Source organism: Perna viridis, chromosome 13 (assembly GCF_037379345.1).
Source record: "Perna viridis isolate PV_CMFRI_1.1 ecotype Kerala chromosome 13, ASM3737934v1, whole genome shotgun sequence".
Lineage (NCBI taxonomy): Eukaryota > Metazoa > Mollusca > Bivalvia > Mytilida > Mytilidae > Perna > Perna viridis.
In genome coordinates, this window is record NC_142457.1 from 7,654,242 (window position 1) to 7,672,461 (window position 18,220).

At 33.0% G+C, this 18,220-nt stretch overlaps 1 protein-coding gene across 3 annotated transcripts in view; it reads left to right on the top strand.

Annotated features, from left to right (window-relative positions):
- Window positions 1-3,788: 3,788 nt before the first annotated feature.
- LOC148599423 (carboxy-terminal domain RNA polymerase II polypeptide A small phosphatase 1-like) overlaps window positions 3,789-18,220 on the top strand; it is a 37,073-nt gene continuing 22,641 nt past the window's right edge. Inside the window, exons 1-2 of one of the 3 annotated variants that reach the window (XM_088558314.1) lie at window positions 3,789-4,055; window positions 16,074-16,240. In XM_088558314.1, the coding sequence (XP_088414440.1) occupies window positions 3,980-4,055; window positions 16,074-16,240 (243 nt within the window). In that variant the 5' untranslated portion in view covers window positions 3,789-3,979. Of the gene's footprint in view, window positions 4,056-4,297; window positions 4,477-15,512; window positions 15,670-16,073; window positions 16,241-18,220 lie in introns of those variants that run through there. The other 2 variants (XM_088558312.1, XM_088558313.1) reach the window with 2 other exon arrangements.

Sequence of the window (18,220 nt, forward strand, 5' to 3'; positions counted from 1 at the left end):
TGACTTGCGTTTTCAAACTGTTTACAAACATGACAAAATAGTAGAAGAAAAAAACAAAAAAAAACAAAACAAAAGTAACTAATACAAATATTGTTACAAAATACATAAACACAGCTGTATTTGTTAATACATAAATCACTTGTCACTCAAATACTGCTTGATTTTATGTTTAAAGCAATTTGTCTTCGAAATATTATGTAATGTATTGGGTAATTCAATCCATAAAATTCAACCAGAATATTCAAGAGATTTTCTGTTAAAGTTCAATTTTGGGTTTTGGGACTACGAACTTTTTGTTTTATTTCACATTAAGTTTGATTTGTATAAGCATAGTAGAACTATAAACTAAGAGGTATTTTGGAGCTTGATCTTTAACTTTTTTATACATTTGCAAATATTTATGATATTTAATCCTATGGTAAACATTCATAGTACCAAGTTGTCTGAATAATGGGACAAAGGATGACACATGATCAGCATCTAGTATTAATCTAGCTGCTCTTTTATGTAGTTTTAATTTCTATTTAAAAGTAAATCCTGCATCTACTTTCCAGGGAATTTATTCACAATTTCACAATTAATAAGTCAAGTTTCCTATCAGTCTCAGTTGAAAACTGTTGAAGTTCGATAATATTCTATACTCGATATTCCATCATCAAAGTTCTAGATCTATCAACCATAAGTAAAGTTAACCCTGCTGTTCATGGTTTTTGAACAGCTTGGAGTTGGGAAATATCTCTGTAAACAAATACAGTAAAATTCAAATTCACCCCATACAATACAACAGTAATCTATTAGAAGTGGTATATTAGCATCATAGACCCATTTTTACCCTTTCCTCTCATCATAATCTTTGAATGCAGGGGTATCAAAAATACTGACCTCGGGCAGAACAAGACATGAAACTGAATTCGGTGGATTTTTGACATGCATGAATCACCACATGTCTATTTTTTATAAAGACAGATACTTTTAAAATAGCAAGTACCACAATAACTATGGTGGGCTGACGTCACAGTGTCTGTACATAGTATCCTTTACCTGAAGTTCTGCAGAGTAGATGCGATGTATAAGATTCCGGCGATTATTTAAAGACAAAACGTCATCTATAAAGCAAAAACTAAGATCAAATGACCAGGACAAATGGTGTTCCTTCATTTGAATAAGATAAGGTATTAAGTCATGCAGCAACATAATAGTAAAGGAATATGTAAGCGAGTAGTGGCCGAAGCACAAATTGTTCCCATTGGAATGCCGAACGCATGTTGAAAAACACGTCCACCACACTGGAATGATATGTAGTCGATAAAAAACTTCAGCATTATGACAAGGATGTTAAGGAGGTGAATTGTTTGAACCTTCGACATTTCTACTTCTTCTTATAACCATATATAGTTCTATTTCATACAATGTAACCTCTCTGTCTATAACTACATCATGTATTTTCGTGTGTGCCAATGAAATATATGAAACTTATCCCTTATCAAAACCTTGAAAATTTTTTATTAAAAATGATTTTCGTTTACGAATAGAAAATGTGGGACAGACTACAGACTTCTGAACAGGGAAAATGGTTAGATCTGCTTATCGTAACACTTTTGAGATTGTCAAAGCATGGCTATAACAAGTTGCAGATAAAAAACAACCATACCATACGATGAATGTGTCCCATATTAACAGGACAACATCCGTTTTTCTGTTTTAATTTGGTCATATCTTGATTGAAATCACAAACCTCCGATTGGCTTTACAAATTCAAAATGTCGTTATTTCTCTTGAATGTTTGCTACAAAAGTCAGATTAATGTGGATGTAGAAACGCAGTCTGTTTCCTTTGGAATGCCGGAAATATATCAATCGATTTTTCATTATTCATGGTTTTTTTTTCTCTACCATAGATGATTTTTTTAAAATCATGTTAATCTGGTATTTCAGGGAAATCCGATGTTTCTTCTTGAAAATCATAGAATGTTTGCAAGTGCCAAAGGGAAAAGTGCATCTAGTTTGTTCATGATTTGTTGTGTCAGTATACTGATTGCTAGTTGTTTTTTTTTCTGCCTCCGCTTCATTTGTCTTGATATATGATTTCGAATTTTGTGTTTACATAGAAATAAAATATGTCACAGCGATTTGTGGTCCAGAAAATATTAACGGAAATCCCCCGACAAGTATCGTCTACAACTATTGCGGAGATAGAAGGACTAGTGCAAGCGTGCACTCGTGCTCAGTCTTTTATGAAAAATATCACCCAGTACCGAACTGCTTGGTTATAGACTCCACGTAAGCGACTATGAAAAAAGATTTAAAACAACATATTTTTCATTTTAGAAAAGTAAAAGAGAATTGATAGCTTTATAGGCATGCTTGCAGAAAGTCAGTTAAAAACAATTTTATACTTTGCTGTCAATTTAGGCATAACGAGAGTTGATCGCAAGTTTTTGTTTTCAAATAACACTATTTCTTGTTTTTGTAGAATGTTGTACCTTGTAGTCGATAATGGGAGACTGAAAATTGGGGATATCTGAATTTGTATAACCTGTCCAAGGGAGGAGTTTGAAACAAAAAATGTTTCAATCGATTTGTTTTTCATCCCTAAAGAATAGTTACATTGTATACCTGCATATTTTCAGAGAAATCGTCAAAACAATTTATCGGATTTTACTCATTGTAAACAATAGTATGTACTCTGTCCTAAAACGTTCAACATATATAAAGTAATATTGAGAGCGAGCATCACTTCTATTCAATATGCCCCCACTAGGCAACACAAATAATTAGCTCTATCGAAGAAAAAAAATGCTGCTTGATCCCTACTTGATCATCTTCATAACGTCTCAGAATGTGACCACTCTATTCGCTACACTGCTCCATCGGATCAAATTGATACAGGGAAGATAATGTAAGCTTATAGGAGGGTCTGAAATATTCCCAACGATGTTAAAACTGTCAAATTTGCGAAGCAAATATTTGTTCGTTTCCTCCGCGAGATTCGAACTCATACCGCTGTGACATCTATGGCAACACCGCCTGCATTGTCCAGCGCCCTAGACCACTCGGTCAGCTAGGCTATGATGTATGTAATATTCCTCAGTCCATGTTATCAGGAAGATTTGACAACGACAATATTAAATAATTTCCAGTATGAAATGTTAATGGTATTTTAGCTCGAGGATTGGATCTATATTTACACGCGGAAAGAACTGTTTGATTCTTCCTGGGTAATAAACTAAGTTGTTTTCTCAGTCTTTTCATTGTTTTAAAAGGGAAAAAATATATATTATAAAAAATAAGGTGAGGTCAAGTTTATCTCGGATTATAATATTTATTTTTAGCATGTAAACAGTTATATTTTAAGATTTTTTCCGAGGATCAAGACATTTTTTCTCGTGCATCTCTATGAACAAAATGTTTATTTTCTAAAATGTTCCCATTCATAATGAAATGGTCCTCCAATTATTTTGAAGTGCAAATCATACGACCACATTTTGATTCTGTTATCTAAGATCGCGATAATTTAATACCTCATGGATTTTTATAGTGTTCTATGAAAATTCTTGAATATTTTAACAATAATGAACTTCAAGACTTCACCCCTTTCAAACTGAAACACAAGTTGAAACAAAATATAATGACTCCGTCGAGAGCATTACCTGGACTCCTACGCGTCAAGAATCATGAACAGTTTAAACAATATACAAGATAGCCTCCGTAAAAATCTCCCTTTAATTTAACGTAAATAAAACACAAGAAAATGCAACAGATTGCTGACCTACATGTGGGACGTGTTCTGATTTTGCCAATACACAACATTGTTTACAGTCGACCTACTTTTATATCTATCTCATACATATTCATAGTATGCAGAAAAGAAGCCATGATGCCTGTGATCTTACATGGTGGACAAATTACAACTTTATTTGCAAAGTTTATCACGTAAACAGTAAACACGACGTCGCTTAAGAAATCCCCCGAGCTCCTAAATGGACACATCGTCCATAATAACTCAAGTCGGAAGAGATGAGGAACTTCTTAACACGTTTCCTCCATCGGAAAAAGGTGAGTGTTTACGTTGAGGTGTCCTAAACATGGCGAGTAGTAATTTCGAGTACCTGTTCATCCGCGATACAACGTAGTCCAACTTTCAAACTAGTAGAACATCTGACTGAAAGCACACTGTTAACAAATATTTTATAAATTTGGTGCATTCTAATTTCTTTCATGAGTATTTACATGCTAACATGCAGCACGTGACTTAAATTCATATTTTGGAAGTTCAAGGACGAATAAACATTGGTCTGCCAACAAAAATTGAAAACTTTATTTTGCCATTACATTGTCTACAATCGAATACAAGCCAAGCCAGTATTGTATTGAGTTTGTGAATTGATTTCTGCAATGTTTCGCATCCAAATGAGAAGATTTTCAACCTTTTTAGGAGTTAAATCTTTCAACCAGTGGTATTTGTTTACAACTTCCGGTGGGTTCAGAATCTTGTTTGCCCAGTTTATTGCACTGACTACAAACAATATTGACACGCAATTTCAGTAATATCCAAATTCTTATGTCAAATCAATTTTTTTAACTTAATAATTTAACGGTTGTTAGTTTTAAAATAATGGGGAAGTAACTTGAAAAATGCAAACGAAAAGTATGATGCACTATAGTATAAGGTATCTTTTTTCTGAACATCAGATTCAGAGCAAAGATCTAGGAGTTGTTGCTATAACATCCATTAGTATCCTGTGTGAAATACCTTCCTCTGGAAAAAATGAACTTCAGATTTAATCCAGGGATATTTTATAATAGTCACATGTTTTCCATGGTTATTAGATTGGTTCCATACTCAACCTTATGATGAATAAACATGGAAGTATCTGAAAGTGTTTTCTTTAAGGGCACTGAAAATGTGGGGCTTGACTTTTGTTGGGTAAAAAGAGTTCAAAGTGTTAGGTGTTCATGATTTGGATAGTTTAAGATAATTTCATACATGATGTTTTCACATATTAATAAGTATATATCTTGGATGTTATTCCATGGGATGTATTACACATAGTTTTTCATCCAGGATATTATTTAATTGATAAATATTATTAATCTTATCAAAGAATGAATTTTCACTCTACGTAAACTATATTTAGGATTGTTATACTGTAGAATGAAATAATATCCAGTGGACTTTTATGAATTCTCTTCACTCTATGAGAACTATTTTCAGGATATTATTTAATACTGTACTATGAAATTATATCCTGTGTACAATTAAGAATACGTCTAGCTTTTTTAATAATAAATTATAGTAAATATCATTATTCAAGTAATGGAAACAAATTAATAGGTGTGTACATTTTTTATTGGGAAATAATATCCTCTAAAAAAATAATGTGAAATAATTTCCACAGGACAAGATTTCATCCGGATAGCATTATGTCTTACATTGCAATGTAACTCTTTGATAATGCCCGTAGTTAACTAATGTAGTTCTGAAATATATTTCAAAACCTGTTGCAGCTATTTACCTTCTAAGGGGCAAACATGTAAAGAGGTAACCCTGGGCTTTTTTAATATTCATTTATATATTTAAGAAATAAATTGTGGAAATTCCATTTTTTTCATTGTTTTACCATGGCTGGCCATTTATGTCACATGATTTTAGCCTGTTTTGTAGTGATGGGTTAAATATTGACGTAAGTGTCCAGCCAAAGGTTAAACAATGATTAAATGGGATTTTTCTTGATTAACATGTTTTTTTATTATAATTGGTATAGTTTCTTCATATTTTTTAAAAGACACCACCTACAGTAGGGGCAGATTGATACACTGAAAAAGAGGGGGGAGGCAGCTTGGGTTCCTCAGAAAAAGGGGTGCTAGAACAATATTTACCATTTTTTATCAATTTAACGCATGAAAATTTTTCCAATAAAAAGGAGGGTGTCAGCCCTCTGCTGGAAACACCACTGTTATAGGTTGCACTTATTGTGCAGGGGTCAAGATTAACTTTTTGAGGCCAGTAGCCACCTGGGCTACTAACCTATAAAATCAATTAGCCCAGAAAAAAAGTTGGTTGCCCAGACTTTTTCTGACAAAATTTTGGTATGTAAAAATAATTGTTTTACGAAATACCGGTTGCGGAAATTAATAAGCAATTCTAAATAAGAAACCCACATCGGTTATGAACGGTTTCCATATTTTTCGAACTGGTTACTGATTAAATTTAACTAGGGGTGCTACGTTTCTGATCAAACGGTAACCAGTTAAAACTCCGACTGCAACTTTTGTTTATAATATTTTTTTTGCAATTCGCCAGCTGGGCTACTAAAATAGAAAAAATGGTGACCCAGGCACATTTCTGGTTGCCATTGGTGAGTGAGCGACCATTCAAGTTTTCCCCTGTTGCAACTGTTATGGAGCAAAATTCTGTCATGATATACATTTGTATGTTGTTAAAATTGCATAAATCTTATCTAGGATCTTGTTGACATCACTGTCTTATCTAAATGACGTTGGTCATATTTTTATGTTTGTCTAAAGACCTTTAAAACATGTTGTATTAGAATTGAAGATATTTACATTTGAAAAATAAGGATTTTTTCACCTAAGCTCATTGATTTGTTTTTTTTTTTTGAATGGCCTAAAGTTAATATGATTTCCTCTGTATAACAGATCAAATTAAAGTTGTCACACTGAAAAGGAGAATGCACACAACAGATTCTTTCCTAGTTTAGTCATGGGTCTTGATATAAACAGTGTTAATCATGTGACAACATTAAATAACACATATTCATGCTGTTACTGTAAAGAAACATTTACATGTAGTTACCTCTACTCCAAAAAGTTCTTTTCTTTGGAATGAATTGCAGTATGATTCATTGACCTGAAATTATCCCCAAGTTGACACATTGATGATTTTTTTGTCAAAGAATATATTTTCAGTATTTGGTTTATGTCATGGTCCTATGTTTTAATTTTAATTATCTTTTTTATTGGTCTTTGCTGTTGCTGCCTGATATTTTCTATTGTTGTGATACTAAAAAAATATCTGCTATATTGTATGACAGTGTTATGTCAAATTGACTGTGACGGAATAACATCAGTTCTGAATGTGTCCACATAGTATCACATCTATATTTTATTTTCTGTCTCTACTTCAACAGTTTTTGTATTTATTTTCAAGCCAATATTGATTGAAGTAAAATACTAAAGTACAGAAAGCAATGTTTTGGGTGCTTTTTCCTGGTCGCTAAGCTTAGACCTGAAAAAAAGTTTTGTTTCTGCTACCAGCTAGAAAAAAAATAGTGAAGTAGGAAGGGATATAATTTTGATTTCAAAAACATTTTACATTGAGTTAAAAGAGAAACAATCTAGACAGATTTATGAACAGTGTATGAACCCAAAATGGCCATTCAATATTTAGGACAGGTAGGGTAGTGGGAAACAGTCTTATTATTTTGGTTTTTTTTTGTTTCAATCTATTTTTTATTTCCTGGAGCTTTATATGTATGTTAGGTTAATTTTGTTTCCTACTACATTCCTGTACAGGCCTTCCAGTAAGAGGCGATAGCAGGTACTTTTAAGTTACTGAAAGCTGTACCTGCAGAAGTTTAAAATTTCATACAGATTAACAGAAGAAAATGATGTAAAGTACCTTCTACAAAAGAAAAGGTACCTGGATTGCAAAAAATTAATGAAACCCCTGCTGTATGTCCTGGTTATTTTTCCCTCAATTTTTAATTTTTTTAAATTTTGAATAATGTACATGTACCTGTTCATTGTTTTTGATTGGCAATATAACCTTTTTTGAGTAACTTTATTAATGTTTTTGTAGGTTAATATGCAAATACATGTTCCAGTGCTATTTTCCAAAAAAACTTATTTAAGAAAAAAGGTCAAAAGTATGTCCCTCATTGGCCATCTCAGTAAATTTTAAAGAGATAGATTACTGTTCAAACAATTAACATGAACTATTAACTGGATGTATATAATACTGTGAATAATCTTTGATAAAGATTTTGGATGGAGATCCGAGATATTAAATGATATCTCAGGTATTTATTTACTCATACATGTACCGGTACACATATCTATAAGTGTTACGACATATTTACCTTATCATGTTTAAGTTCATTCACCTTTTGGTTACCGAATCTGCTTTAGATATTATGTTTTTGTTTGTAAACTTTGGAAATGTTATTAACAAGAAGTTACTCGACAAATAAAGTCACTTTAGGGGATGAACTTTGTTCAGTGTAATGAATGGCAATGTGCAATGTATGGCACTCTATTGTCTAAAGTATTGAAAAGTAGAGGCAGATTGTGGATTTCAGGTTGGGGTGGGCATAAATGGAATTAAAGGTCAAATGAATCAAGGCAAGACAATTTTTGGGGGTATAATTTGTGAAAAATCAAGATTTCAATAAAGTATTTTTTTACCCAATTCTAGGGGTGGGGTGGAGATTGAACATATTACTGTTTCAACAGTTGCTAATGGCAACTGGTTGACTCCTTTCAGTATAATGTAATACATGTTTGCACATGAAGTTATATTTTTACTTATGCCATGTCTATCTATTTCATTGTAGCTTCACTCATACAAAATCTTACAAATTCTAGTAAGAGGTTTCGTCAAATTGTAATAAGCTCCACCTCCAAGACCAATCATAAAGTGGTCTTCTAAATCAGAATTTAGGGGACATATTCCAAGATAGCATAACCTGAAATTTATTTACTAGGTATTTACAAGACAAATTCCTCATAACTCTACCTCCAAATTTAAATTCAATTTACATGTTCATTTGTTTGTTTGGGTTTAACGCCCGAGCAGCAATATTTCAGCTATATTCAGGTGATGAACTTGAAGTGGATGATAAATGAACATGAAATGATGATGAAATGAAAAATGGGGTGGGACACAAGGATAATGGGGTTGAGAAATTTTGATTGCCACTGGAAATAGGGAGAGGTGGGTAGGGCTGGGCAATTTAGCCTCCTGTGGTGGAGCCATATGGTTCCTACTCCGGGAGAATACCACAGTAGGGTTTTTTAATGTGCGAGGAATGTGGCATCTTTCCCAGCACGGTGCACCACTATGGTTTACGGTCAATTTTTCCTTCTTATACATGTAGCCTGACAACCCTAGCATGTAACACGCCAGGGATACCCCATTTCACCACCTGGGGCACACAACCCAGTTGCTCTGTGGGCAGAGCGCCCTAGCCCCTGGCTAGGGTTCTGAGCACTATTTAGTTGCCTTTTATGACAAGCTTAGCGTTGCTGCAGGCCTATTCTTTTGACACCTGGACCTGCACGGGTCAATTCAATTTACAATTAAGTGGCATGTGGTCTGGTCATTATGTCATAATGTTCAATTTTTTAACAGTGTCAGTGTGTACAGTGTACTTTGAATGTTTGCTACAATGTACATCTACAACATGTGTCAATCATTAAAATACAAGTACAATCTGTGACAATGTATATTTGTATTATGCTAATTTTCCCACACGGACAGATGCTCCAAGTTTTCACTGACTACACAATCTTCCAGTAATTCCATTTTTATCGGTAAAATTAAGCAGTCAGTACTGACTATAATGGTCTATGTTTTCTGAGTTAATCCAGAGCCTATCAAGCTGCAAGCTTGTTAACATTTAGGATTGTGGTAATGTGCCAAGGTTTATTAAGCTGTAATAATCAGGCTTTCTGTTGTGTAATAATTATGACTGATTGAGATGAAGCGTATTTGTTTACAAACATAGACGTGAGAAAGTAATTGCGCAATGCAATGTTCATTGCCAATTAATTGTTGCCTTGTCCTGTATCTTTTGTTTGTTCATGTACTGACAAGGAAGAAAATTCTTTGAAGTCCTCTTGGTATGAAGTACATGTAGTGATTAAGAGGTTAATGACTTGCATACATGTATTTTAGTGACTTAGTACATTTTGTATACCAGACAAAGAAAAGAATGTAACATTTTTTTAGAACTTGGATGAGCTGGTCAGTTTTGGAAAATTATATTTGTCTGGCCTATTGGTCCATCTTTTAATCATTATACCCTCCACAAACAAAGTTTGGGGGTATATTGGTTTCATCCCATCTGTCAGTCTGTCCATCCGTCTGTCTGTCTGAACTGTTTTCTCTGCAACTTGCAAGTTATGAAACTTATTGGGATGTTAAATTACCAAATTGTAATGTGCAACTGTATATTATCAGGAATTTATATTAAAAGCCATTGTGTTGTGCAATAAAATAGTTCTGGTTGCGGTTTAAAGTTGGGTTTTTAGAAATGGCAGCAAAATTGTGTTTCAAAAGTGCTTATTTTATCCCCCATAAAAATTGTGTCCAACATGAACCATCTGACCTCATTGGTCCTCAAATATACAGGGTAAGTCCTGTTAGGGGCAAAGACTAGTTAGATCAATATTTGCACTTTGGGAATACCAGATAAAGAAAAGAATGACACCTTATGTAAGAATATGGATGGGCTCGTCAGTGGGGCAAAGTTATGTTTGTCTGGCCCAGCTATAAGTCTGTCTATCCATAGGAAAATTGATATTAATGGCACTGTGAGATCTTTTCTTAAATGAAGTTTTCAACATCGGTTGAGTTCAGTATCTAAGAAGAGTTACATGCATATGTATACATGTACATGTATGTAATAACCCAGAAAGGAGTGCCAGAGTGCAGGCAACTGCACCAAAAATTTCTGCAAACCTCCTGTTCCACTTCATTTAAGGAGGTAAACCTAGCGTGAGGACATTACTCTTGAAATGGGTAATATGTTTTGTATCATATTGAATTTCACTTCAGCCTATCAAGCTTTTATTTCAAACAAAATGAGTTATTTTGATGCTTACATGAGATTGATGTCAAATACTAACTAAATACAAACGTTCCAATGCTTTGTAAGAGTTTTGTCCCTTACTCTAGGTCTATCTTCTTATTTAGGTAAAAAAATGAGATACACTGTATACAATTTTCAAATTTGCTTTTCCATAAAGTTTTGACCTGCTTAAGTGCTTTCCTTTTGTAAATGTATAAGCTATGAAATCTTTATATTTCATGTGAAAAACTTTAAAATGTTTATGTATGGCCAAGAAGGACAGATTTTACCATGAGAATTTTAACAGGTTGTAAATTATGAAAACATTATTTCTTTAAAATCTGATCAGTAGCCATTATTCAGTTTTATTGACCTATTACATCCTCAGGAGAAAAATGCAGAAAGACTTATTTTACCATGAGAATTTTAACCAAAGTGTAAATTAAAAAAAGTTTGCTGTCTGACCAAAACACATTATACAATTAAACACTTTGTAACCTAGTAATAAGTATGGTAGCTCTCAGGAGGAAAATTTCAATGTTAATACTTCTTTATATGGAATCACTAAATAATTCTTAGTCATCGTTATAAACATGAAGTCCCAGTGGATATTTAGTCCAAGTGTCTTCTCTTATTTACCATCTATTTAGTGGAGAAAATTGATTGTATATATTCCATTGTCGTAGTTGTATGGCCATTACCCTTTCAATATATGTTTATCCAATAATGTATTTCATATTTATATGGTGAATTTTCAGGCCACAAAAAAAAGAATGTCATATTTTAGTGTTACTTTCTGTTGGGAAGAGTTTTTTTTTGCAAGTAAAAATTGAGATTAAAATGATATATTTTCCTATGCATCTAAACAAGTATGCTCAATTCAAATGTATGATTTTGCATTTGCAGTTTCAAAATAGTCTTGAGAACAAGCCCCTAACACCACCAACACATTCAGTTTGCTTCATAGTTTTGAAATGGGGAAAGTAAAATTTAAATATATGTTTGGGTGTTCAAATTTGCACCTTTATGTAACAGGGTCCAATTTTACTTTCAAGAGTGGAGGTCCTAGACTTTTTCATGTTTCAAATCAATGGTCTACTTGAGTAGCTCAGAAGTTTTCAATAATGTGTCAATGAATTTGATGGTCCTGTCCTGGGAAAATGAAATTTTAAAGGTTCTAGGTCTGAAATTTAAGGTCTTAGATCTTGGACCAGAGCTAATATGAACTCCTGCTACATGTATTTGGGGAAGTGGATGATAGGAGTAGTGTTGGTATAAGTTCAATTTTTCATTCCCAACACAACAAAATTGCCTAAGTATACAATGTACTGTTTTTGACTGGCCCATTTCCTTGTCATTACAGTTGTTCTAAAGAGTTACATGTACTTCCTGGTGCGTAAAATTCAATAAAAATGACAGATGAAGATCATAGATTATGGTTCATGCCTTGTTAGCGTCACCAAGAGATTTTTCAAACTTCAATGGAGTGTTGATTACCATAAAAGCTTGGGCTTCGATGATTTTACAGAAATTGCTTGATGGGACCACTTTCTTAGACTGTCTTAAAGAAGGGGCATTTCAGATATCCCATTTCTATGGATCAATTGGATTCTGTTTTCAAAGAAAAGGCTTATTAATGTTGAATACCTTTAGGTACATGTATCAGGTATCAGACTTGTTACTAGTTCTTCTACTTCTTCATTTAAATTTGAAAAAAAATTGTTATGCAGTTTCAGCATGATTGGATGTAACTGAGATGGCATGTTAAACTCTACAATGGGAGGCAACCATGTCTTGTGTACACTTTGTAGTATGTTTCAGTACTTGCAATGAAAATTAAGTTTTATCCGACATTTAAGACAGTGGTCTTAACTATTTTGCTGGTCTGTACCCAAAATTTCTTGCTTGCATTTTAATATTTTTTTGTTGATTAATTTTATTTAACCAAAATGTTATGCATGCAGTATAAATCATTTTTATCAGCCCAACAGCTAAATGTAATTTGCCATGTTTGGTTTTCGGTCTAGTGGCTCATTCTAAGGACTGATCTTACTTCAGCCTTCTGGAGTAAAGTATTTGACCTAGTAGATGAATGAAAGTAGATTGATATCCCTGACTTTAATGAGCTTATATCATGTTTCTTTAATTATATACCAGAAGTTTAAATTCTTTTTGTCATACTGAATATTTATGGTGCAGTGTATTTTAAATTAGTCCTTGTAAGTGCTAGGCAAGAGATGACATTTATTGTAGATTGGATTTCTGAATTGTTTTTAAGGACTTTACAGATTATAAGTATAATGTACCCCAAAACATGTTATTTTATTAAATTTCATTGGTTCAAATTACAAAAGTATATCTTTGAATTTAAAATTAAAAAAATAATTTTGAATAGCTCAGGGCCTTAAATTTAAGCACTGCTAAGCATAGCACTCTTAATATGGCTTGTGGAGAACCAGAAGATTATTTGTGTATACATGTATAATGAAGTAGGACAAAACGTCAATGCTTCATTGAATAAGAAGGGTATTTACAGGATTCTTTAAAGATTTTAAAATATGGAGGAAAACATAAAAAGTAGTACATGTATATGTAATACAAAATGAAATGAGAAACAATATATTATTATAGGTGACAATTTTACTAGGTAAAACAGCATATGTTTATAGGTAAATTCCTGCTAAAAATAACATTGATACTACTTACATGTATTGTATACTAAAACCAGGGGTAAAAATTCGGAAATACAAGCCATTGGCCCAGACCATATTTTTGTTTAATATTTTCTCTGTGTTCAACTAAATTTTACCTAAAAGTTCAGTAGCCTAGCTCAAAATCTACTAGCCATGGGCTTCAGGGTGATTGCTAATTTTGATCTCAGCAAACATTTCCTATGATTGGTTAGTTCATATCTAGTTTACTCAGTTGTGTAATTTATTATGAACCCTTTTTCAGATTGATCTTGGGTCATGCATGATCCAGCAGTGTTGGATCATGGGGGAATGGTTCCATTGGTTGTATCTTCTTGTTAATTTTGTGGGAAAATTAGGCAAAAATTAGCAAGCTACACAGAAACTCCCCTTTTTCGGTTTTTGATCCTTCAGGATAGTTTTTTAATGTAAATGCAAATTAACTTTTGGGCAGGTTTAAACATTTGGGGAATAGATGAAAAGGAACAAAATGAGTAAATGTGTCTGAAGTTGGATACTGTTTACATATTGACAGTTTATACCTCAGAAATCATTAGTAATGATTAACATTCTGTTTCTTCATATTAGGAATCAGTTCTAAATAATATGGGAGATGTAAATGTATGATTGCTGTTTCATTTTACATCATGTAACCTTTGAAATTTTGTTCATGCTACAATTTTCACATAGTCCAGTCTAGGGTCTAGTGGTCTGGGGCACTGGACTTTGTGCAGGCGGTGTTGCCATAGATGTCACAGTTCGAGTCCCGTGGAGGGAACAACAAAAAATTTGCTTTGCAAATTTGACAGTTCTAACATCGTTGGGAATTTTTCAGACCTTTCTATATGCATACATTATCTTCCCAGTATCAATATGATCTGATCGAGCAGTGTAGCGAATAGTGTCGTCACATTCTGAGACGTTTTCCTGATGCAATTGTTCTTTGGTCCTTTCCAGAAGACTCGTACCCTTAGACAATGAATTGGAAGAGAAATTTTAAATTTAGGAATATATTGTATTTATTTAACTTGATTTGTTAGATGTGTTTCAATTGGCTGAAATTATTGGTGTTATTTTCAATAAACAAAATTTCAATGTTTCTATGGCAGCAAATGGATTATTTTAATTTTAGAAGGCAATTTAAAGCACAAAAATACTTCAATTAAATTGTAAGGAATAATAATAATTTTTGTTTCGTTTATTTGAAATTAACACAAATTTTAGATTTAGGAATATATTGTATTCATTGAACTTGGTTTGATGTGTTTCAATTGGTTGAAATTATTGGTGTTATTTTTCAATAAACTTAATTTCGTCGTACACATTTAATATAACCCTCATTACTCAGTGTTTTCTTCAAGTTTCATACACAGGTGCTTGCTCCCACTATCAAATATGCAGCCCCTAGTTGGAGTAAGCCCTTGTGGTTCATACAGTGTACATTTTTTCTCGTAAATAAAAAAGGATGTATAAATCATATATCATATGACCAGTATTAGATTGGACATAGAATAAAGGATGGGTAAATATGCTCTTGAATTCCTATGTATTCATGGTTTCAATGAGAATACATTTTTTCACTTTGTCCCCTCATTTGTTATTCGGAAGGTTTTATGGTAAGTTAATTGTTATAAACAAGACGGTAACATCTACAAATCTCCTTTTTTGTAATACATGTATAACTTCAGAGGACCTAATATCTAAACCTAAAAAGTATATGTAACATTATCAATAAAACTCCCACACTGTTTTTTCTTAATAAAAAAAAAATCCTTGAAATCCATACAATTACATACCAGCAACAGTAAACTTACAGCTTAGAAAATACTAGCAGCCAAACACTAGTACTTGATTATACTGTAAAAACTTACATTGTCCATTGTACATGTATTTAAATGTTTGTTGTGACTGTGTTGGTATTGACTTCTTTCTTGACTGAATTATCAGTGTACATGTATAACTATTAGAGCCAGATGTTGACAAAATATAACGAAAGCTTGAAAATGTCAAAGGGAGAAAAATGACTAATAATAAATCTATAGTCAATTCTTTAAATGGGGAAAACGGTGTAAATTGTTTATAAAACTATGAAAAAGGTACGAAAGGATGTTGGATGCTGGAATGGAATACTTAAAATCATTTTTGGGAGTCTTTTTCCTACATATGGCAAGTTCATTGTATTATCTAATGTATATTATTATGGAGCTATAGTACTTTTTAATACCCCTTCTGAAGGACTGTTTGGTGTATTTGAATCACTTTGTCTTCTTCATTCAGTCCATCTGTCATTCCTTCCTTCCATTTAAATTCGTTTGAATGTTAGCTTGACTCCCTATGGATACATTAATTTTGAGTTTGGTATGTGGCTTTATATGGATTGGACATATGTTTAAGTAATTGCTATTAATATCAACTTCCTGTTTCGTGGGACGTTTTTCAATATTGAACAAGATGGGGTATACCTATTATGGACAGATGCTACTTCATTTTGTTATTGGTTTCATGATAAAATGTATTATTTTATTAACAAATAAATTGTACTTACGACTTAATTTTTTTTCTAATTCCAGGTACGACGACGACAACAACAACAACAAATTCTAATAGCCAACTAAAGAAACCTAGAAACCGCAATATATTCAGTTCTATACTATGTTGTTTTGGGAACAATAACAACAATAATAACCCAACCACAAACTGCCAGGCACCCATTGTTGAAGAGAATGGGAATCCTCGCGTAAGTTTAATGTTCACATTACACCTTTCATGATGTTGATGGCAGGTTTGGAGGTTCCATAACTAGCTAGAGACAGTGTTTTAGGATAATTACAGCACAGCACAGCTTATATATGTTACTTTATTCATGTAGACAACTGTTCCTCTCTTGTTTATTGTACAAAATGGTCAATCTTGGATTTATAGTTATGAATCTCAATTTCATTGTGTTAAAAATAAACAAATGGCATGAAAGAAGTTAGAAAGTTACAAAATACGGTTAGTTCACAACCTCAGACAGATGTCCATTTAAATTATCTTTACTCTGTCCACTTCATCCAGTTTTCTATTCAGACAGGTCTCCTCTTTACTCATTGTTCAGTTTAGACAGGTCTCCTTTTACTCATTGTCCAGTTTAGACAGGTCTCTTCTTTACTCATTGTCCAGTGTAAATAGGTCGTCTCTTTACTCATTGTTTAGTTTAAACAGGTGTTCTCTTTACTCATTGTTCAGTTTAAACCGGTCTCCTCTTTACTTATTGCCCAGTGTAAACAGGTCTCCTCTTTACTCATTGTCCAGTTTAAACATGTCTCTTTACTCACTGTTCAGTTAAGACAGGTCTCCTCCTGACTCATTGTTCAGTTTAAACATGTCTCTTTACTCACTGTTCAGTTTAGACAGGTCCCCGCTTTACTCATTGTTCAGTTTAAACATGTCTCCTCATTACTCATTGTTCAGTTTAGAGAGTTGTCCATTTTACTCAAAGTTCTTTAGATAAGAATTAATTTTATTCAGTGTTCAGTTTAGACAGGTCTCCTAAAATTAAACTGTATTTATTTTTAACAGGTTTTGTAGTTTTGTTTATGGAACAATTACAAACAATAAGTTCGGCAGATAAAAACTATATATTTTTATTAATGGGTAAAACATCTAAAGCACTCGACCCAGATTTTTTTTCACATATCTATACATTGTAAATAAATTGTAAGCTTATACTATAACCTTGGTTGATGATTATTTCCACTATCCATGGCAGGATTTGTTTGTTTGTTTGTTGGGGTTTAACGTCCGAGCAGCAATATTTCAGCTATATTCAGACAACGCAGGAATTGATAAATTGAAAAATCTTCTTTAGGTAAAATTTACTTAGTCTATTAATTGGGTATTCTGGGTATAACTTGATTTTATAAGTGTAGTACTGCATTGTAATGTAAATATAATAATGCCTAATGTTGACCTGTTTATTCAAAGTCTTGTCCACCATGGGCAAGTGTATCTACTATGTAAATGGTACAGTGAAAACAGTTTAATGCGAACCCCCTTTGCACTTTTAAAAATTTGTTCAGTTTTCTAAAGTTGAAAATTATCCAGGGTTCCGTGTAGACTGGTTTTCAGATTATTCAGGATTTGGTTTAGACAGGTCTTCAGATTATTCAGGGCTCAGTTTAGACATGTTCAGATTATTCAGGGCTCAGTTTAAACAGATGTTCCGATTATTAAGGGTTTAGGTTAGACAGGTTTTTAGATTATTTAGGGTTGGTGTAGACAGGTTTTCAGATTATTTAGGGTTTGGTTTAGACAGGTTTTCAGATTATTCAGGGTTTGGTATAGACAGGTCTTCAGAATATCCAGGGTTTTGCTTATACAGGTGCTCAGATTATTCAGAGCTCAGTTTAGACAGGTTTTCTGTATATTCAGGGTTCAATTTAGACAAGTTTTCAGATTAATCAGGGTTTAGGTTAGACAGGTTTTCAGATTTTTCAGGGTATGGTTTAGACAGGTTATCTTATTCAGAGTTTTGTTTAGACAGGTTTTCACATTATTCAGGGTTTGGTTTAGACAGGTGTTCAGATTATTCAGTGTTTTGTTTAGACAGGTTATATTATTCTGTGTTTTGTATAGACAAGTTTTCAGATTCAGGGTTTAGTTATGTTTCACTGTAGTGTTGCAAGCTTCTAATGGTTGACCTTGAATGAACTACTTGTTGACATAAATCATGTGC